At 50.4% G+C, this 21,661-nt stretch overlaps 2 protein-coding genes across 2 annotated transcripts in view; one reads left to right on the top strand and one right to left on the bottom strand.

The window, feature by feature from the left end:
- MICALL1 (MICAL-like 1) overlaps window positions 1-10,909 on the top strand; it is a 37,145-nt gene extending 26,236 nt beyond the window's left edge. Inside the window, exons 7-16 of the mRNA XM_006865197.1 lie at window positions 657-714; window positions 1,484-1,839; window positions 3,662-4,074; window positions 5,638-5,772; window positions 6,281-6,407; window positions 6,515-6,605; window positions 6,720-6,793; window positions 8,912-9,026; window positions 9,193-9,239; window positions 10,788-10,909. Of these exons, the coding sequence (XP_006865259.1) occupies window positions 657-714; window positions 1,484-1,839; window positions 3,662-4,074; window positions 5,638-5,772; window positions 6,281-6,407; window positions 6,515-6,605; window positions 6,720-6,793; window positions 8,912-9,026; window positions 9,193-9,239; window positions 10,788-10,909 (1,538 nt within the window). The remainder of the gene's footprint in view (window positions 1-656; window positions 715-1,483; window positions 1,840-3,661; window positions 4,075-5,637; window positions 5,773-6,280; window positions 6,408-6,514; window positions 6,606-6,719; window positions 6,794-8,911; window positions 9,027-9,192; window positions 9,240-10,787) is intronic.
- Window positions 10,910-13,221: 2,312 nt separating this feature from the next.
- The window catches only part of LOC102830362 (chromosome unknown open reading frame, human C22orf23), a 21,730-nt gene continuing 13,290 nt past the window's right edge, over window positions 13,222-21,661 (bottom strand). The window contains exons 3-6 of the mRNA XM_006865270.1: window positions 14,465-14,647; window positions 13,754-13,885; window positions 13,478-13,578; window positions 13,222-13,293 (exon numbers count right to left, since the gene is read on the bottom strand). Coding sequence (XP_006865332.1) covers window positions 13,222-13,293; window positions 13,478-13,578; window positions 13,754-13,885; window positions 14,465-14,647 — 488 coding nt within the window. The remainder of the gene's footprint in view (window positions 13,294-13,477; window positions 13,579-13,753; window positions 13,886-14,464; window positions 14,648-21,661) is intronic.

The raw sequence follows: 21,661 nt of genomic DNA, 5'->3' as shown, positions 1-21,661 counted from the left end.
GTCATCACGGTCAACTCTACTTTGGGGAGGCAGCTCTTCCCCAGTTGCATTTTGAGTGCCTTCCAACCTGAGGGGCTCATTTTCTGGCATTGTATCCGACAGTATTTCTCTGCTGTTCATAAGGTGTTCAGTGACTAAATATTCGGAAGTGGTTTGTCACTCCTTCTTCCTAGTCTATCTTCGTCTGGAAGCTCATCTGAAACCTGTCCGCATGGGTGACCCTGCTGGTATTTAAAATACCAGTGGCATAGCTTTCAGAATCATAGCAACTCATAAGCCATCACAGTATGACAAACTGACAGGTGTGTGGTGGCAGTCAAAGGTAGATGCCCTTTAAATGCAGGAAAGCAGGTTTTGGAGAACACATCTAGGAGTCGAGGTGAAGTGAGCTGAATTGAGACACTATATCTTCCTCACGGTGGGGGCTGCCCATTGGCCTGGCCCTGACCTTGACTGTTCTCTATTCTGGTCACCTTTGTGCTTATCTCCTCTCCTCCAGTGCTGGGGGAGGTACCAGGGCGTGCAGGAGGTTGCCATGATAAGACTGAAGGGCATTCGATGGAGAGGCCCACTCTGCTGGCTCTCCGGCTGCCCAGCTCTGCTCTCCAGCATCCGGCTGCCCATGAAGGCCTATCTCACACTCCTTTCCCATCTAGGAAGGCTACATGAGCCACCCGTCCCAAAGCCTCGAGGGACGCCCAAACTATCAGACAGGTACGCTTACAGACCCTGGTGGTGGGCATTGTGGGACCCCCCAGCATGCTCCCTGAGGCTCACCCTGCAATTCCCACAGCCACTACCTTACCTCTGCCCGCTGCCTCTGCACCTGTGGGCAGCAGAGCTGGTAGAGAGGCCTAGGTACATACTTCACGCCTCTGAGCCTTGGAGTCTCCTTGTCTCTGGGAGACCTGGGCCTCCCTGACAGTTAACCCTGAGATCTGCCAGTGGAGGAGAGAAAGACCCAGAAAAGCTCAGCTGTTTGGGCCTCTTAGCCCCTCTAACCCTGGGACCCTGCTACCCAGGGAGGACCGCTGTGGGCATGTGCTCTTTGGGATCTGTACTTACCACAGCTGTAGCGGGAGATGACATTTATTGAGCACTTACTGTGTGCCAGGCGTTATGCCAGGTGCTGTATGTGATCTCAGGGAGTCCTTACAACACGGGGTGAGTGTGATTATTGCCCCATTGAATGGATGGGGAAACTGATAAGACAGTGAAGCCAGGTAACTCCCCAATCTCACACAGCTTGTAAATGGTACCCGCCTGGTCAGCCTGCTCTTGAAACTGGTAGTCATGGCTGTGCGACTTGGAAATTTACCTCCATGCAGCCCAAGTGGGATAAGAATGGCTGAGACTGGCCTTGCTAGGTTCTGGGGAGACAGGAAAGGGAACACTGCAAAGAGGAGGTGCCCATTGAAATAGACTCAGAAGTGTTCAGAAAGAGCCCTGGCCATTCACTTCTGTTTCTTCCTGAATCCTTTAGGACACCGGTCCCTAGGAAGGATCCCCCATGGATCGCACTGGTGCAGGCAGAGCCAAAGAAGAAGCCAGCCCCCCTGCCCCCGAGCAGCAGTCCCGAGCCGCCCAGCCACAGGGGTGTGGAGAATGGCATTGAGGAGGTGGTCCCACAGAGCCTGGAGCCCAAGCCCTACAACCCCTTTGAAGAGGATGTGGAGGAGGAGGGGTCCCTGGCTGCATCCAGCCTGGCCACCGGCTCTGCCCCAGCCCACCGGGAGTCCACCCCCAAGTCCCTGCACCCCTGGTACGGCATCACCCCGACCAGCAGCCCCAAGACAAAGAAGCGCCCTGCCCCCCGAGTGCCCAGCGCTTCCCCACTTGGTGAGTGTCCTAGGGGTCAGCACAGGGGGGTGGGGTAGCGGGGGTGGTTGCCACTTGTTTTACACTGAGACCTCAGTAGGACCTACCCGCCCCCCTATAGCTCCCTCAAGGAAGTGGGACCGAGAGCACGTTAGCCATGACCAGAGGCAGGTGCCCAGCTGCAAGGCCTGGTTGTGTCTGGAGGGGTGGGCCGGTGCGGGGTGCAGTGGACAGGCTGGGCTCTGGAGTCTGATACAGGTCTTTCTGGGGCTCCTCCCATCTCTGCTCTCCGTCTGCTGCCTCTTTTGGAAAAAAACGCCATCTCTTGGAGTGTGTTGTGAGGATTGAAGTGATGTGTAGAGTGCCTGACCCGGAGCGGTCACTTCGAGGGTCAGAGGCAGAGGGAAGCCAGCCTCACTACTCTCTGGTTGCCCTCACATGGCAGCTGCAATGTCTAAATTTGGCTGTGCTCTGGGTAAGGCTTGGACGTGGCGGAGCTGTAGGCGTGGACGTGCTAGTGAGGAGTCCCAGAACTCTAAATGTGCAGTGTGTTACCAGGCGGAACGTCAGGCGTGCTGGAAAAACTGGGACACTGACCTTGTTCTGACCTTGGTCCTTTCTTTCTTGGCTGTGGAAGGGCTTGGTAGATAAGCAAAGAACTTTTCATTTTAATTTTAACTTTTTATTATGAATTGCGATGTATAGAGCAAATCAAATTTCATTGAACAATTCATACACATTTTATCTCATTGATTGCAGTTCCCACTATAGACCATCACTTATTCTATTTCCTTCCTTGGTTTCCTGTTTCCATTCTTCCTCCTTTCCTGCCCCTTCCCCGTGTTTCCTGTTTCCAATTCTCCTCCTTTCCTAACCCCTCTGAATTTTGTCCTTGGGTCAGTGTTGTCCTTTGGAGCTCAGATGGTTAGTTATTCTCAGGTGGGTGTGACGTCTAGTGGTGATGTTCCTTTTGTAGACCTGTCTATTGTTTGGCAGAAAATGGAGCCTTGGGGGCTGAGTTCAGTGCCCGAACTGAAAGGTGACTAAAAGAGACAGATTCTCTGGGAATCCACCAGTCTCTATAAGCCTGGTCTTTTAAAAATTATTTTGAGTTCGCCCCACCCCCACCCCCACCTTTTTCTCCCACTCTATCCAGGATTTCCTAATGTGATCTCCTTCCGAGCAGTTGGTAGTGTTAGCTGGGCACCGTTGAGTCTTCTGGTCACAGGGTCATGTAGGCAGATGCTCAGGTGATCCATGGGTCCATTGGACTGTTCCATATGTCTTCAGTTTTCTTCATTCTTTTCTCCTCTGCGTGGGGAGAGACCATGATGGCCACTCACATAAGCTAGGATACTTTGATCTTCTCTGTCCTGCAATGGAGTCCTGATGTGGCACTGCAGGGTAATGCACTAGACGACTGATGTGGCACTGCAGGGTAATGCACTAGACCACTGATGTGGCACTGTAGGGTAATGCACTGGACCACTGATGTGGCACTGTAGGGTAATGCACTGGACTGCAAGGTCAGTTTGAACTGTAAGGAAATCCTTTACAGGGTCGCTATGAGTCGGAACCGACTCCACGGCACATCACGACGACGATGAGTAGGAACCGACTCAGTGGTACTTGACAGCATTCCTATCATGCATTGGCCTTGGTTTCCCCATCTGGATACAGAAGTGGTTGTTGGAGAAACCACTTTGTGATGCCCTTGGTCATGTTGGGCATTTGCTACTCTGTCAGCCTTGGTCTCCCCACTTGGACATGGAGGTGGTTGATTTTCTGGGACCACATAACATGCTGCCCTGTTCATGTGTTGCTCACTTTCTTATTCACATAGCACTCCACACCTCTCGCCTCTCACACTCGGAGCCCCCCTCGTCCACCCCATCGCCCGCCCTCAGCGTAGAGAGCCTGTCGTCCGAGGGCTTCAACCAGACCTCTGGCGGGGAGCTTCTGGAACCACCACCTGTGCCTAAGAGCTCGTCGGAGCCTGTGGTCCACGCCCCTGGTACACCGGGCACATCTGCCAGCATCTCTGCCGACTCTTCCCTGTCGTCCTCGGGGGAGCTGGTGCAGTCCCGCTCAGACCAGACGCCTCAAGCCAGCCCTGGTCTTAGCACCAATGCGAGGGGCAGTCCAGGGGCCCAAGAGGCCAAGCCCTGCAGTGGTGCTGCCCCCACCCCTCTCCTGCTGGTTGGAGACAGAAGCCCCGCATCTCCTGGAAATACATCTCCCCAACTCCAGGTAAAGGTGAGTGTCCCTTCCACCCCTGATAAAGCACAAATCCACCTCTCCCTCCTTCTATTCACCTGCGCACCTGTCCACCCACCTGGTCTCTCCAGTGGTCCACGGTCCCTCTGTTCATGTATTCAGATACTTGCATACCTGCCTTTCCACTGTGCACTCCCAACCACTGTCAGCTTTCCGTCCCACTATGCCGGACCCTCAGCAGAGCTGCAGTAAGATCCAGTCTGTGTCCCCCAGGGGCTCTGTCTGCTAGGTGTAACTAAGGTTTCCTGTAGGGCTCTCTAGGGCAGAAAAGGGGAGCTGCTGGCTCCTTTCTCTAGGTCATGTTTCTTCTCTTGAGACCTCAGTCTGCCCTCCTGTAAAATGGGTCAGTAGCATTTAGTGAGTAGCTCCTGTGTGCCTGGGCTGGCCCTGGGCTCCAGGAGGAGGTGCTGGTGGCCAGTGTCCACCCCTGACAGGTAGGAGGACCTTTACAGAGCTGTGTGGGCTGTTTGAGCAGGGTTGGGAGGTGGTCTTTAAAACGGAGAACAGACCCAGCCCTCTGCCCTCCGGGACTCCTACACCAGGCCTCTCCCGACCCTTGCTAATTTGCTGTGGAATTGAGGTGGGACTGAGACTTTTTCCAGGTGACCCTTGGGGGCTGTTTGTGTACTTGTTTGTCAGCTGTGGGCCACTAAGGGTGGGGACAGAGTTCACAGTGGGACCTCTCTCTTTCTCTCCCTCGGTACCACCTGGGCTGACTGTCCACTTTTGCCCACTCTCAGCCACCCTGGGTGTGCCCCAAGGCTCACCTACATCTTCTCAGAGGGTGGTGGGAGAGCTCATGGGGCAGGGTGAGGGGTGGTTGGCATTGTTCTTGTGCTCTGGTGCTGTTGGCCCAGTCCCCACTGAGTTCCAGGCACCTGATGGGTTCCCTGACTCCTGGACAAGGCCACTGTGAGCTAATAATCCCACCTCTGCCACCCCTGCCGTGTGACCTTGAATAGGATCCCCCGCTCCAGGCTCGGGCTGCAGGGAGAGTGAGGGGCTGAGCAGCACCTAGTGCCCCCACTGTGGTGAATTCTGCTCGTTTCTGTACTGCAGGCTTGTGAGCGGTGTGGTTTGATGTAGGAGGTGCGCCAAGCAACAGGGAAAAACCCTCAAGGTTCTGATTCTGCCATGTCCCTCCAGTGTGTGTATGTGGAGGGAGCAAGGCCCAAAGGGGGCTTCTTCCCACTCCCCACCCTAACTCCAAGATTAGTCTGAGAGGCAGTGGGAGCAGACGGTAGGCAGGGAGGGGTTCACTGGGTTGTGCTTGGGCTCTGGCACCTTCCCTGCTTCACAGTAAAGCAACCCTCCACCTGAAAGACTCCCTGAACGGGCAGGTGAAGTGTGTGGTGCTGAAGAACCGAGTGCATTGGAGACTATGTGCCGGCAGGTCCTCTCTGCCTGGACCCCTTCCCAGAGGCCAGCCTCTAAGGCCCTAGGTCCAGGCTTGCATCCCTCACTCTAGGTTAGGAATGGGCTGTTGGGGTTCTCACTGCTCCCTCCTAAGGTTCATCCTCTGTCATGGCTGCCCACCTTTAGTCTTCCTGCAAGGAGAATCCTTTTAACCGGAAGGCTTCACCTGCCGCCTCCCCAACCACAAGGAAGGCCACCAAAGGATCCAAGCCAGCAAGACCACCAGCCCCGGGACATGGCTTCCCGCTTATCAAGCGCAAGGTACCAGCCAGGAGCCCCCAGCCTGAGGCTTTGTGAGGGGAGGGGATGGGCTGTCCACCCTCTGATGTCTCAGAGAAGGTCTTGGGTGTCCAACTGGAGACTTTAACTTGCTGCCAGGGGTCTGGAGTAGACCAGGCATTTCATCCAAGGGCAGCGGAGGTGCATACCATTTGTTCGTAATCATAGTTCAGGTACCACAGGTTTCTGTGCTGTCTATGCCTCTACTTAAAGAGAAGCGGGTTTTTCAGCTTACCGCTGGAGCAGGCTTGCTCTGTCACTCTACACTGCCCTTTCTGGAGTGATGGAGAAGGGGGAGGAGTTTCCATAAGGGGACAGGAAACTCTGCCTCCCTCCGCCAGTGTTTGGGGTCAGCCTTCCCCACATCTTGTCATGCTGTCCACACTTGTGATGGCTGGACAAAGGGGCGGAGCTCTCAGCAGCAAAGTACGCCGAGCAAAGGGAGGGAGGCGTCCGCTGTCCTCCAGGTGACCGGGGTGCTGTGGTGCAGGTCCAGGCTGACCAGTACATCCCCGAGGAAGACATCCATGGAGAGATGGACACCATTGAGCGCCAGCTGGATGCCCTGGAACACCGTGGTGTCTTGCTGGAGGAAAAGCTGCGTGGTGGGGTGAATGGTACGAGGACCCATTTCTAGGGCCTGGTGGGGTGGCATTCCTGAAGGGCATGGGGTCCCTTGTCCTGGAGCAGGCTGGGAAGGCCTCACTGGGCATCTGGTTTGCAGAGGGCCGTGAGGACGACATGCTGGTGGACTGGTTCAAGCTTATTCATGAGAAGCACTTGTTGGTACGGCGGGAGTCTGAGTTGATCTATGTGTGAGTCCCCCACGGAGCCAGAACAAATGAACCTTTTCCCCTTCTTCCTCACCACTGGCAGGGCGGGGTGGGCCAGGCAGTATTGCTCACGTTCCCATCTACCCCCACTTCTAGCTTCAAGCAGCAAAACCTGGAGCAACGTCAGGCTGATGTGGAGTATGAACTCCGGTGCCTTCTCAACAAGCCGGGTGAGTCCAGCCGCCATGCATCTGGGCTGAGTGACATGGAAGAGTGGGTCTGGGGCGTGGGTGCTCAGAACCATCACAGGGATGCACGTGGCTGGGGAGGGATTGTAACAGGTGGTACACAGGCAGGGCAGCAGCTTGGGCAGTGGGAGCATGGGTGTCCATGGTGTGGGGCAGTGACCCATTTGGGGTGCTCGGCTTACGTACACCTCTCCTGGAGCATGAGATGTTTCCTCAGGTCCCGGCAGAAGAGCCTGGTGAGGGGGCTCCAGGGTGGCCCAGGTGAGAGGCTGGCATCAGATGCCTGTCCGTGGTGGCACTGGGCTCAAGCCAGCAGGTCAGAGCAGGACAGGACCTCACGGGTTGAGAGACAGGAAGGGCAGTGGGGTAGACTTGTTATGGAGTCTGATGGTCCTGGTAGATTGCCGGGGGCCCTCAGGTGGAGGATTGATAGATGGTGGACGTGGAGAGACACCCCACCTCCTGAGGGACTGTCAGCTACCATGCAGCTAAGTTAACCGAGTGGTGGCCAGTTCCTGACCACTTCCTGTGGCCCGGGCATGGTGCCTCCACAAGGCTTGTTTCAGCCTCCTGCCAACCCAAGGTGGTGGAAACTGGAGTTCCCATATCACCGAGGAGGAGCTGGAGGGTGAGAAGGCTTGGCCAACTCCCCACTGGTGCTGGAGTTGGCGTCTCTCAGGGTCTCCGAGCCGGGCTCTCCCCTGCTGATGCTGAGCTGGTGGTCCTGCCTCTCATTGGCTGGCCGATGTAGGAGGCTGATGATGGCAGGAGTGTCCCCTGGAGAAGCCACAGAGATGTCCCAGCTTCTGAGTCACTCCCAAATCTCTGGGAGGCTGTCTGTGGGAGCTGTAGTGACACCTTGTGGCTGGAACAGGAACAATCTGTGTATCCCAGCCAGCTTGTGGCCCTTTGTGGGGAGGCAGCACTATACAGATGTCATTCTTGGAGGGCAAGGCAGGCCCTATTAGCTTGGGTTCGAATACTAGCTCCCACTTGGCCAGTGGTGTGACTTAACCTTCCTGAGCCTCAGTTTCCCCCCATGTGTATCAGAGTGAACAGCGTCATCAGGTCTTAGGCTTGGAAAATGGTAGGGTGAGAGATGAATTTGGTAGGTGATTCTAAAGCCCCTGCTCTTACCCCCAGAACTCTTTTGGGCCATCTGTTCCTTTGTTCAGCCAGGGGTCATGCAGGGAAGTGGCGTTTGGGGACAGAAAGGCCTTGGTGGACGATGTTCTGGAGGGCGGGTCAAGAGTGGGCCCCAGTCCCTAGGATCCTGCAGGAGGATGTTCTGAGGATGGTCCTGTGGGGAGACCTTGGGGTCTTGAGAGGAGAGGAGGCTGTGCACAGCAGCTGTGTGACATGAAGGAGCGTGGCTGGGTTCTCTGTCCCTGGTGACCCCTGTGGTCTCTTTTGGGCACTTGGGCCTCCTGCATGACCATGGATGAATGTCCCAGTGTTTCTTGGATCATGCCGCTTCTCCTGATGGGGGCCCTAGGACTCCCTGATAGTTCCCACCTTGCAAGGTTGGCAGTTCAAGCTCAGTAGCCACTCCTTGAAAACTCTATACAGGGCCAGTATGGGCATTTAACAACAAGAAGAAGCCTGGGTTTACTGGCCTGCCCACCTTTGGTGGCTCTCAAGTCCTGCCCCCACCCTACATTTGTGGGACCTGCAGCTGAACACAGGAGGATCCTCAGTTGCATTCTGGCCTCTGCTTTCAGAACTGTGCCGCGCTGAACCTCAGCATCCCTCTTGAGAGATGGTTTGGATACACAGCATGGTGTCCTTGGTGTCTTTTTTTTTTTTTTTTTAATGTTTTCTTGTGAATTGTGTGATCGTTTACATGGGAGAACATTAGTTTTACATTCATCCTATCGTATATCGTTTCATTGCCATGGTTACAATCCCCTCCATGCCTCATCAACTCATCAACCAACTGTCCTTGCTGTCTTACATAGTGACTTTTATTTTCTTAAGAACTTGTGACCTTCCCACCAGGGGCCTGGGACGCTTCTCTCTGTGTGCACTACTCAGCCGTCACCAGACTTGAGGGGTGTGGTCCCCCACTCACCTCCCCCTACTCGCTTTTATCCCTGGCAGAAAAGGACTGGACGGAGGAGGACCGCGGCCGGGAGAAGGTACTGATGCAGGAACTTGTGACCCTCATTGAGCAGCGCAACGCCATCATTAACTGCCTAGATGAGGACCGGCAGAGGTGACATGGCTGAGGGGTGCTCCCTGGGGAGTGGGGGGGAGCTCCATGCCCCAGCATTCCCTGTGCAGCCTTGTTAGAGTCTGGGCAGAGCAGGAGTCTGGAGAGGACTTGGAGACTCTCACTTCCTCCCTCCTGTGGGTGGCTCAGCTTCCCTTTCTCATTCCAGGGAGGAAGAGGAAGACAAGATGCTGGAAGCCATGATTAAAAAGAAAGGTAAACTCTGGAGGCGTGGAGGCTGGCCGAACCCTTGAAACTGTTGCCCGGAGATTGTCTTAAACCTTAAACCAGAAAACATGCTCTGACAGCTTCTTCAAGCCAAACTATAGTTCAGTGTAACTTTTTGTTGTTGTGTGCTGTTGAGTCTAGCAAAGAAGGCCTGCCCTGAGCAGTATGCCCTTTTAAGATCGATCTTTATGGTTTTACGGACTTTGGGTGTGGCGCTGTAGGATTAGCACTGGACCGATAGCCACAGATCAGTGGTTCAAACCCACTAGCTGCCCCTTGGAAGCCCTATGCAGGGTCACTATGAGTTGGAACCAACTCGATGGCACTTACAACAACAATATATAGTGTTACAGTAGGTTACATGCTGGACTGCTAACCAAAAGGTCGCAATTTGAACCCACCATGTGTGTGGGCAAGATTGAGGCATCTGCTTCCTTCTGTCAAGATTTACAGCCTCAGAAACCCTGGAAGCAGCTCTGTGAGGCGGAATGAACTCATGGCAGTGAATTTGTGGGTTTTTTGGCTATGGGATCAAATTAACAGCAATGCCTTGGAAGAGCAGATAGAAAAAAATGTTATCGAATGTACCCCTAGAAACTACTGACATGGTGTACATTTTTGCTGTGCATATTCTTAGCAACAAAAAATAAATTACTTTTTAAAAGGAAGAAAATAAGACCCCCTTCTGGGGATGAGGCTGGTGCTAGGGGCTCTGGCCCACCTGAACCCCCATGTATGTTCAGCCTGGGGGTAGAGGCCAAGGAGACAAGTTGAGCAGATGGTTGGAGTGGGCGCTCTAGGATGAGTATGCCAGGGATGAGGAGAGTGGGGAGACAGGCCATGGGGCCTTCAGCTATGGCTGGGCTCTGAGGGTGGCCATAGCTTGCTAGACACCCACAGGAGGACTGTGGTTGGTGTGGGGCTTGCCTTAAGCCATGAACTGCCCATGAGATCTGCCGCGGCCCTTAAGCTGCGAGGGAAGCCTACGTGAGCAGGTGCCTCGGGAGCCCTCCTGACTTTTCACCTTGGCTCCCCCAGTGATGCCCTTTGTGATCTGGCCCTTAAGTCTGGGTGGACCCTGGAGTCAGACTGTCTGATTCCAGTCCCCAGCTCTGCATCTATGGACCTGCCAAATGGTGATGATGGTGGAGCCCCCTTGGCTGTGTGCCGAGTCCCTGAGCTCAGCTGGTGTTCATCCGTTTCAGAGGGTCACAGTTTTTCCGTCTACAAAATCAGAGGCCTGCACAGGTGCTCTGAGGTCTCCTGCAGCTGTGACGGGAGCTGCTGTATTGCCATGGTCTCGTACGGCTCACGTCCTGCATGCCTGAGCCAGAGTTCCCAGTTCGGTTTGTCCCTGAGCCTTGTCAGGGCCCCATTCTATCCATGGAGACACAGGGACCTCCAAAGGTGAATGACTGACTAGGGCTTCTCAGTGGGCAGTGTGGCACTCACCCTCCCATGGATGTGTCCTCCGGCTTGCCTGTGTTTTTATTTTTCATTGCTGCTCCTCTGAAGTGTCCCCTTTCTTTTCTTCAGAGTTCCAGAAGGAGGCTGAGCCCGAGGGCAGGAAGAAGGGGAAGTTCAAGACCATGAAGGTGCTGAAACTTCTGGGGAACAAGCGTGAGAACAAGAGCAAGTCCCCTGGGGACAAGAGCTAACAGCAGGGACCAGCCACCCTCCTGGCTCCCCCCTGATGGGAGCAGTCAAGAGAAGAGAAAATTCCACGGGGGAGCCTCTGGGTGATGCCTGTCCCTCTCAGGGTCCATGGACTGGCCTGGATCAAAGAAAGGGCTTCTCTCTTCCCTGAGCCCCAGGCAGCTCGGCTGGGCCCGGTCCCGTTCTAAGGACTCCAGATGCTGTGACTGACCCAAAGAACAAGCAAGGTCCAGGGAAGGACAGCAGGCGGCTGCCCACCTTGGTCTTGCCCAGCCCCCACTGAGATGGAGGGCCCCTCAGTCCCCGTCCCATATCTACATGGGATTCTTAGCTGTCAAAAGTCAGCACTGGAAGGCACGCCCCCAGCCCTGAGGTCTGCTCCCATGGTCACCGTCTAGCCTAGGTCTGCCCTCTTGCAGCGCGACGAGCAGGGCTTGGGTGCACTGGTTGCTTTTTTCTGCCCAACCCTAGCCCCTTGTTGTGCTGGGTCTCTGTGGCCCCGCCCAGTGCAGGACAGAGGGACCCCAGCCTGAGTCTCAGTGTCTGGTCCCTCCGGAACTCTAGTTAGGAGGATCTATGCTGGGTCCTCCCACATGAATGAGTCTGACTGACTGACAGACAGACGGGTCCCTCTCTCCTCAGAGTTCTAGGAGATGTTTGTGCCATCCCCCCTGTCTGCTGAAAGCCTCACTGCCTGGGATGCAGGGCCGTGATGTCCATGCTGGGTCGGGGAGCGGGGGGGACCCTCATTTCCCCTAACGCTACAGCCATGAGGGAGGGCCTCGGAGAGGATGGTTGGCCGGTTACAGTTCCCGGGTCATCAGCCGAGGAAGGGTGTGTTTTGAGTAGGTGCTAATCCTGGGTCTGCAACAGTGCAGTCTGGCCCCTAATTGCTCTCCACCACTCCCAGTCCAGCATGGGGGACCTCCCAGGATGTGGCCATCATTGGTTTGTCTTCTCACCCTCCTCTGTTGTGGGTTCTGTTTTCTGCTCACTTTCCTCTGTTGTCAGTTCTCCCCTCTCCTCACCCTCCTCTGTTCAGCTCTTGCCCTGTCTGGGATGGCCGCTGGAGAGGAGTAGCTGATGGGACAACCACCTTTCCCCCAAGGCCCCTGCCCAGCAGCCCTTGGTGGAAGCATTGATGTCCTGAGCTGTCTCTGGACCACCTCTAGAGTCCTTTTCCCTCATTACGCCTATGGGAAAAGACTGCACTGTATTAACACATGAGGATTTCCCTCACCAATAATAAATGGAGACAGCCAGCGCCCTGGGCCACCACATGGTGCTTTTTTCCTGGGCCAGGTCTGCTTTCTTCCCTGCCTTGGCCATGCCTTGTAGCTTGGCCCTGATTGCCTAGGAAGAGCAGGGGCCATGTTGGGGCCGTCCACCTCACTGCCTGCCTCAGGACAGGACTCCCTTCTTTGTAGGAAGAGGTAGCTCTTGCCCCTCTGTAGACCCTGGTGGTCTCCTTCCAATGTGCCTGTTGACCTGGAGCTAGGGTCCCAACTCCAAGGCCTTCCAAGGACCAGAGGATGACAGAGAACTGGCGAATGTGAGTGTCAGAAGCCATGGGCTCAGTCTGACACCTTGACTTCTCGGTTCAGAGGGGAGCCAGGAAGCTAAGGTTTGATCCTGAGTAGGCTCTTGGTCATGGTATCTTGGTGAGCCTGAATTCTCACGTGGGGATCTTGAGCCATTGGTTCCATTTCCACTTAATGATGCAAACAGGTTGCCAGAAACATCTGTGTTTGAAAAACTAATTCCCTGAACAAATAACGCCTTAGCCCTCTGGAAATAGAAGGTGTGTGGAATGACCTCGTTCAGTGCGTTTTATTGGCCGTGTAATCCTTGTAGTTAAACATTTACCTGTGGCTGTAAGTCAACTAAGCAGGTCTTAGACAGGGAAGAAGGAATGGTGTATTCCAAAGTCCTGGAAACTTGGTGTGCAGCACACACAGAGATGTGGGGCTGGGAGAGGGTCTGTTTGGATGCCCTTAGACTCACGTCAAGATGGGGAGACGCTGGCTTGGCTTTCTAGAAAATACTAACTGTATGTGCCCGTGTTTCAGAAGCTCCAGCAGCTGACGCAGCATCCCTGGGCAACATCTGAGGAGAGTCAGCTCATTCTCTGAGGTGTGACCCATCATACAGGGTGCTAGATAGGCCTGGATACCCTAGGTGTGAGCAGCCCTGTTACCATCTGACATGGCTGGAGGCCGGTTTTGGGGACTGACTCAGGGATGACCCTGTTCAGCCAAAAGGTGGGCTCTGGTGATCCAGGCCAGGCGACCCTGTGCCTGTCTCTGGAGATGGATTAGGCAGTGGCAAGAGCCTTTCTGAGTTCCTCACTCCTCTTGTGGTCAATATCTTCCATTTCTCGTAGTTTCTGCAAAGGGTATCAGAGAGCCAGGAACTAGGGGTTGGGCCTGCAGAAGTCACGGCAGATGGAAGGCTACAGTCTAACCGCTGAAACCCAGGGTCACTGCTGACCCCTATTTCCACACACCCCCTTGCCTCCCACTCGTGGTGGGTGCAACCCCTTCCCATGGCCCTGGTGGTCTCTCTCCTACCTGGGAGATTTCAGCAAGGATGAATCCCCGATACTGTCTGCCCTGGCCCAGGGCCTCCATAGCGGCCAGGAACTCTTTCCTGTCTTGGATTTCCTGTACCACTGGACAGAGAAGGACCCACAGTCCCCTGTGACCCGGAGTGATGGTGGGAGGGGCAAGGTATGGGGATAGTAGAGGCCTCTCTCGGGACTGGAGAGGCTCTGTAGCCAAATTGTGGCCCTCAGGACCTCCACATAGCCTTCCTCCCCTGGCATGTCCGGACCACCAGTGACTTACGTTCTTCAAACCTATCTGGCTCAGGGACTGGCTTGTGCTGACACACAGGAGGGGCCTTTCGTTTGCGCTCTTCCGGCTCCTTCCCGGTGGCAAAGATATTTTGGAGTCTTCGCTTCTCCTTCTCCAGATCTCCTGTTGGGCCCAGAGATGGCCACGTTAGGGTATGAATGAGCCCCACTCATGGTCTGTGACCCCAACTGGGCATGCTAATGCCAGAGCACCTGGGGTGGGAGGGCTTCTGTGGACCAAACACCTGCCCTGGGGCTGCTGAGCTTGTTGAGTCAAGGGAGGCAGGAAGGAGTGGGAAGGACAGAAGAATTCCCCACATGGTTTCTGTGCAGAGTGATGCTAAGATCACCCAGGTATCTAGGGCTGCAGCCATGCCTGGAGTGGAGTTCTGTGTCTCGGGCTGCTGCAGACAGATGTGAGGGGGGCTTGGGCCAAAAGTTAAACCATGCTAACTGGGAAAGGGGAATGTGGGGGTGCAAAGGAGCTCAGGATTTGAGGAACCTGACAGCTAAAGGACATCAGGGAGGTCTGGGAAGAGATCTCACCTGGGCCCTAGACACGCCAAGCCAATGTGCCAAGTCTCAAAACATTTGTGTAAAAAGTCTGGGGATTTACTCTGTAGATTCCTGCTCCCCTGTAGCCCGCCTTCTCCCCTCTAGCCAGTGAGGAAGATAGGAGAGGCTGGCCTCTGTCCTTACTCACTGGTAGCTTGAGGCTTGAACTGTTCCCGACTGTAGGCCCCATTGGCTTGGCACACATTGGCTGGCCGGAGGTGGGTCCTGGTGGCCAGGATGGGAGGCAGGCAGATGACTGGGGCTGTCTGCTTGGGTGGGGATACCCTCTGGCTGAATGTTGGGCTGCATTGCAAAGGCAGCGAGTTTCCTCCTGGGGAAGGCAATTTTGGGGTGAGGGACCCACCAATGAAAAACAGACCTCACAGTACTGGGGGGGTCTCCTCTGCTCCCCTGTAGCCTTGCTGCTATGGGGGGCAGTGGTTAACAATTGGGTAGCCTCTGTCTGTATTTCTCAATCCTTATACAAAATGTGCAAAGAAGTACATTATATGACCTGTTTCAAACACTGGATCATACTGTATTATATTCAATAACAGACTTTATGGAGACACCTTATGACATCTTTCCAGATCAACCCATTTATACATAACCTATTTTTTATAGCTGTCTATTAGTCTTTCAAATGGGTAATTATTTATTCGGTTGATCTCCTAGGCTCAGAAATTTTGGTGGTTCCCAGGGTTTTTTGGGGTTTTTTTTTTGCCTGTTTTGTTTATTACTTCCAACAATGCTGCAATAAATAAACATCCTTGTTCACTGAGCCTTCATGTGAGTGTTTTTCATCTCTACAGGAGGGTTCCTGAAACATGCTTGGTCATGGGGTGGGGTGGGTGGTAACATACCTGTCCCCCACCTGGCTGGCCATCACCCCAGCTACAGCTCCTGGTGCTTTTCCCGGCAGCCAGCCAGACACGTCACCTCATATCTAGTGGTGGACTCTCCCTCTCAGTTGTTCTAAAGCCCAGCTTGGAGCAGCCCAGTCTGCTGTTTTGATCTGACCCCTGTCTGCCTTTCTAGCCTTTTATCATCCCTCCAGCAAATGTATATTGAACATTTACTGTGTCCAGGCCCTGGGCACTGAGGATAAAGTGTTAGTAAGACAAGGTCCTGCAGACAATATGGCTGCTATAAGTATGTTAAGGAACCCTGGTGGCACAATGGTTAAATGCTTGGATGCTAACTGAAAGGTTGGTGGTTTGAACCTACTCAATTATTCCACAGCAGGGGGGTCCAAGATGGTGGGTGGCATGGTCAGAGTGAATCAGAAATAGAAGACAACTTTGGAACCCTGAGCATCAAAGGCAATGATGGATGAAGAAAAGTCACCCAGTGGGGAACTAAAGAGACAGGTCTGATTACTTGGCCGAGACCATGCGGGCAAGAAGGCATGGGAGTTGCAATCAATGTCACATGACAACACGTATTTAAATTACTGAATGGAAAACCAATTTGCTCTTTATACTTTCACCCACGTCATAATTTTTTTAAAAACAGAAAAGGCAATGAGATGACATATATCAGACTTGAAAGACACAAATTGCCAATCAAGGATAAATATCCAGCAAAATTGTCTCTCAAATATGATAGCAAAATTAGGATATTTCCAGATAAACAGAAATTGAGGGGCTTTGTAAAAAACAGACCAACCTTAGCAAAAATATTAAAAGGGGTTCTTGAGGACCGAGAGAGAAACAACTGCACCAGAGAACAATCTTAGATTAGGACACAGGACAGCATCAGTCAAATATCAGTCCAGATAAAGAATTCTCAAAAACAAAAGCTAAAAGACTGAAAACAGAGAGTCAGAGATGTCGATCGGCAAACAATGACAATGTCAAAAAAGGGGTGGGGGAAGAAATGTAGTTATCAAACTTTTATACTGAGAGGAAGTCAAGGCAACAAGAAAGAAAAGATTGCTTTAAACTTGGGAAGATAAAGGTAAATTTAGGTAACCACAAGGAAAGTTAACTAACATATTCATCCAAATAAAGAAGAAAAACATAGACTCAGTAAATGTAAAATCAATTTTACAAAACAACAATGAAAGTAATTAAAATCCACAAACTAAAGGAACTCAGCACAAAAAATAATTTAGAACAAAGAAACCATCAACACAACACACACACACACAATGACAGCAGTAAACTCATACCTACCAATACCTATCAATAATCACATTGAACGTAAATGGCACAAAGTTAACAGTAAAGAGACAGAGTGGCGGAATGGGCAAAGACAAACAGAAAAACAAAACAATGACCGATAAGTATGCTGTCTACAAGAGCCATACCTGAGACACAAAGACATAAATGGATACTCAGAGAATGGAGAAAACTATAGCAAGCAAACAATCAAAAAGGAGCAGGAATGGTGATAATAATGTCTTACAACATAGACCTTAAAGCAAAAACCACCATAAAACATAAAAAAGGAAATTATGTAATGTTTAAAGGCTCAATCTACTCAGAAGACACAAGCATGATAAATATGTATGAATGACAAAGCTGCAAAATACAATGAACAGTACTGATAAGAGAAGTAGACAACCTTACAGCAATAATCGGAGACTTTGACACATGTTTTGGCAAAGGGCAGAATAAAAGAAAGCAAAGACACAGATCAGAATACCACAATGGACCAACTTGGTCTCAGATCTACACAGAGCACCCTAACAACAGCAAATTCTACATTCTTTCCCAATGAACACGGATCATTTTCCAGAAGAGACCACATTTTGAATCACAAAGCAAGCCTTAATAGGATCCCAAACATGGAAGCAATACGGAGCATTTTCTCTGATCACAATACTATAAAAGTAGAAATCAGTATTAGGAAGAATAAGGGAAAAAAATAAAACCCCCCAAATACATGGAAACTGAATAACACCTTGCTTAGAAACCACAGCGTAATAATATAATAAATCAAAGATGAAATTTGACAAATGGTAGAACCAAATGAAAATGAACACATAACATACCAGAACCATTGAGACACAGTCAAAGCAGCGCTCACGGATTCTAACAACAAAAGCGCACACCAGCAAAATAGAAAGGGCCCAAATCCAAACAAAATTAGAGAGCCGCAAAAGAAGCCCACAGAAAAAAGGAAAAAGTAAGGATTCAAGCAGAAATAAATGCAATAGAGAACATAATAGAGAAAAAACAATAAACCCTTGAGACAACCATCCTAAAATACCCTTTGAACTTAGACCTGAAGCTATTTCTGAAGTCACCTTTCAGCCAAATAATAGATTGGCTTATAAAATAAACAATGTAAGCACAAGTAATATGCTTTCTAGAGTCCTGGTGTGGTACTGTAGGATAAGCACTGGACTGCTAACTAAAGGGCCAGCAGTTTAAACCCACCAGTAATTCTTTGGGAGCCCTATACAGGGTCACTATGAGTTGCAACTGACTCCATGGCACTTAACAACATAACAATGTACTCCCTTAAATAATCAACTTTATGAGAGCCAACTGTCAACATTTAACTAAGAGCAAAGAGGAGAAGGCTAGATCTACGGAAACAAACCACACAGAATGGAAATAATGAGAAAGCTGGCATGCTGTGAAAATTGTAACTAATGCCACGGAACAATTTGTATAAATAATTGTTAGACAGGAACCTAATTTGCTGTTTAAGCTTCATCTAAAACACAATAATGTATTATTTTTAAGACAACAACAACAACAATAAAAAGAACCAGCTGAAATATAATGAGTCATACCAGAGTACTATAAAAAATTATACTCCAGCAAATTTGAAAACTTGAAACGGATACATGTCCTCTAATTTACCTATGGAAGCTAACATAAACTAAGGTAGAAAAGCTAAGTTATAACAAAAGAAGAGAATAAAGAGTTAATAAAAAAAAAAAATTCTCAAGAAAAAAAAAGGTCCTGGCCCAAATGAAGAATTCTACCAAACATTCAGAGATGAGCTCACACCAGTACTTCTGAAACAATTTCAGAGTGTAGAAAACAGAGAGATATTTCTGGATTCATTCTATGAAACTAGCATGAACCGGACAGCAAAGCCAGGCAGAAACACCACAGCAACTGTAATCATCATAGGGTTAACCCATGTCGTAGGGGTCCTCCACACAATTACCAGCAAAATTACCAGAATAGTGAGAGTGAGGAAAAGAAGGAAGGATCAGACAGTGCTCCGGAAGGCCAGGTCCAACAGTGCTGACCCTGCTGCAAGTGACCGTTCCCACCTTACTACCTGTGGAGGCTCTATGGGCAGTGACCACAGTATTCTAACCTGCCTGAGTAGGGAGAGGTGGTGGAGGGTGCTGACAACCAGGGTGCAGGAGAATAAGGTAGACCAGTGAGACAGAGTATGTATCTGGGTTATAGACCACAAGTTTGTAGGGGTCTTCCTTACCTAAGACAGTCTAGAGGGGGCGGCAATGAAGAGGATAAGGAAAATCAAGAAGCAACCAACCCAAGGTCACCTCAGCATTCTTTAATGAGATGGAAAACCAATCACCAACTTTATATGGAAAGGAAAGAGGCACTGGACAGGCAAAGCGTAAAAGAACAACAGAATCGGAGGCCTCATACCACCTGATCTCATAACGTACTAGATATACAGCTATAATGGTCAAAACAGCCTGGTACTGGTACAATGGCAGACACATAGACCACCAGAACAGAATTAAGAATCCAGACATAAATCTATCCATCTAGCCACAGTTGATCTTTGACAAAGGGCAAAAGTACAAGTACACTAAATGGGGAAGGGGCAAGCTCATTAACAAATGGTGCTGATAAAACTAGATGCCAATTCGTAGAAAAATAAAACAGGACCCATACCTCACACCATATACACAAAAATAACTCTAAATGGTTCAAAGACTTAAACATAAAATCTAAATTATAAAGAGCATTGAAGAAAAAAATAGGGACAATGCTAGGGCCTATTATATATGATATAAATCAACAACTAAACCTAACTGAAATTGCACAGACAGCAGAAGATGAACTAGATAAACGGGACCTTCTACAAATTAAATCCTTAGGTTCATCAAAAAAGACTTCTCCAAAAGAGCAAAAAAAAAAGAAGTTAGAGACTGGAAAATTTTTTTAGGCTATGACATATCTGACAATGGTCTAATCTCTAAAAATTATTGTAAACTTCAATACCTCAACAGCAGAGAGACAAATAATCCAATTATAAAAAGGGGCAAAGGATATGAACAGATACTTCAGCAAATGGTTAGAAAACACATGAAAAATGCTCATGATCATTAGCTAGTTGTTGTTGTTAGGTGCCATCGAGTTGGTACCTACTCATAGTGACCCTGTGCACAACAGAACGAAACACTGCCCAATCCTGGGCCAACTTCACCATTATTGCCACGCTGGAGCCCATTGATGCTGCCACTTTACCAATCCATCTCGCTGGGGGGGTCTTCCTCTTTTTCTCTGACCCTCCACCTTACCAAACATGATATCCTTCTCCCACGACTGGTCCCTCCTAACAATATGTCCTAAGTATGAGAGATGAAGTTTGGCCATCCTGGCCTCCAGTGAGCGCTCTGGCTGCACTTCTTCCAACACAGATCTGTTTGTTCTTTTGGCAGCTCATGGCATTTTCAATATTCTCCTCCAACACCGTAACTCAAATGCATCAAATCTTCTACGGCCTTTCTTATTCACTGTCCAGCTTTTGCATGCATATGAGGTTATTGAAAATACCATGGCTTGGGTCAGGTGAACCTTAGTCCTCAAACTGACATTTTAACACTGACATCTTTGCTCTTCAACACGTTAAAAAGGTCTCATGCAGACGATTTTGCATAATGCAATACGTCCTTTGATTTCTTGACTGCTGCTTCCATGAGCGTTGACAGTTGATCCAAGAAGAATGAAGTCCTTGACAACTTCAATCTTTTCTCTGATGACAAGAATGTTGTTTATTGGTCCAGTGGTGAGGATTTTTGTTTTCTTTACATTGAGATGCAATCCATACCAAAGGCTGTGCTCTTTGATCTTCATCAGTAAATATTTTAAGTCCTCTTCACTTTCAGCAAGCAAGGTTGTATCACCTGCATATCGTAGGTTGTTAATGAGTCTTCCTCCAATCCTGATGCCATGTTTGTCTTCATATAACCCACCCAGCTTGTCAGATTATTTGTTCAGCATACAGGTTGAATAAGTATGGTAAAAGAATACAACCCTGTTGCACACCTTTCTTGATTGTAAACTATTCAGTATTCCCATGTTCTGTTTGAACAACTACCTCTTGGTCCATTTACAGATTCCTCATTAGCTATTAGAGAGATGCAAATCAAGACTACTGTGAGCTGTCATCTCACCCCAACAATAATAGCACTAATAAACAAAGTAGAAAATAACAAATACTGTGAGGTTGTGGGGAGACTGGAACTCTTATACACTGCTGGGAAGAACATAAAATGGTCCAACCACTATGAAGAATAGTACAGCGCTTCCTTTAAAAGCTAGAAATAGGTGAATTTCCTGTAAGATGGCGGACTGCATGGACCCGCTACAACAAAGATGTTAGAGACCCAATGAAGCAGACACAGATGCAAATCCTGGAACCCTGAACTTCAGAAGAAGGGTTAGAGAATTGGATTGATTGTTTGCTGGGAGAAGCTGAGCAGGGAGGGCAACAGAGGGAGACTGGCTGGTGAACTGCCAGCTAGATGCAGTGCCATGGTCTTGTGAGCAGCTTTGGTAACAGGAGGAGGCCTGGCCAAGCAGATTCACACAGGAAATGGGAAAGGCGTGATTCCTTCTTTTCCCCCAGCTTCCACCCTCACGCACCCCCAGCTCAGACTCTGCTCTCTGGGAGTTTGGAGACATGTGGTTGGGAGCCATGTCCGTGTGGGGCAGGAGCTGGCTGTGCCCCTTTAGAGCCTGGATTCAGGTGGGTTCCCAACCTACAGAACCTGCAGAGCCACCAGACCAACATTTAACCAGTCCCCTTGTGCCTAGTTGCCCTGTGGTCCTAACAGACTGAAACCAGCTCCGTCCAGGGCCTCCAAGAATGACTTCCAGATCAAGAGCAGCGGGCACAGATCTCACCAAGGACAATAGGAACTCCATTCAGAACCAGGACTAACTCCATTCAGTCACACCCCTCCCACACCCACCTCTTGAGCGCTGTGGCTTGCAACTGGGTCCAACAGCTGCACTGTTTTTTCTTTTGTTTGGGGGCTTGTTTTTTGCCTTTTGCTGTTTCAGTGTTTTTGTTTGTTTATTCTTTCTCTTCCTTCTTATCTTTCCATTCCCTTGAATTTTATCCTTTCTATCTCTGGTAGCAAGGAGCTCTGGTAGCGTAGTGGTTACGA

Source organism: Chrysochloris asiatica, unplaced genomic scaffold, assembly GCF_000296735.1.
Source record: "Chrysochloris asiatica unplaced genomic scaffold, ChrAsi1.0 scaffold00076, whole genome shotgun sequence".
Lineage (NCBI taxonomy): Eukaryota > Metazoa > Chordata > Mammalia > Afrosoricida > Chrysochloridae > Chrysochloris > Chrysochloris asiatica.
The sequence above is the reverse complement of the archived record's forward strand: the minus strand, read 5'-3'. Positions and strand labels throughout refer to the sequence as shown.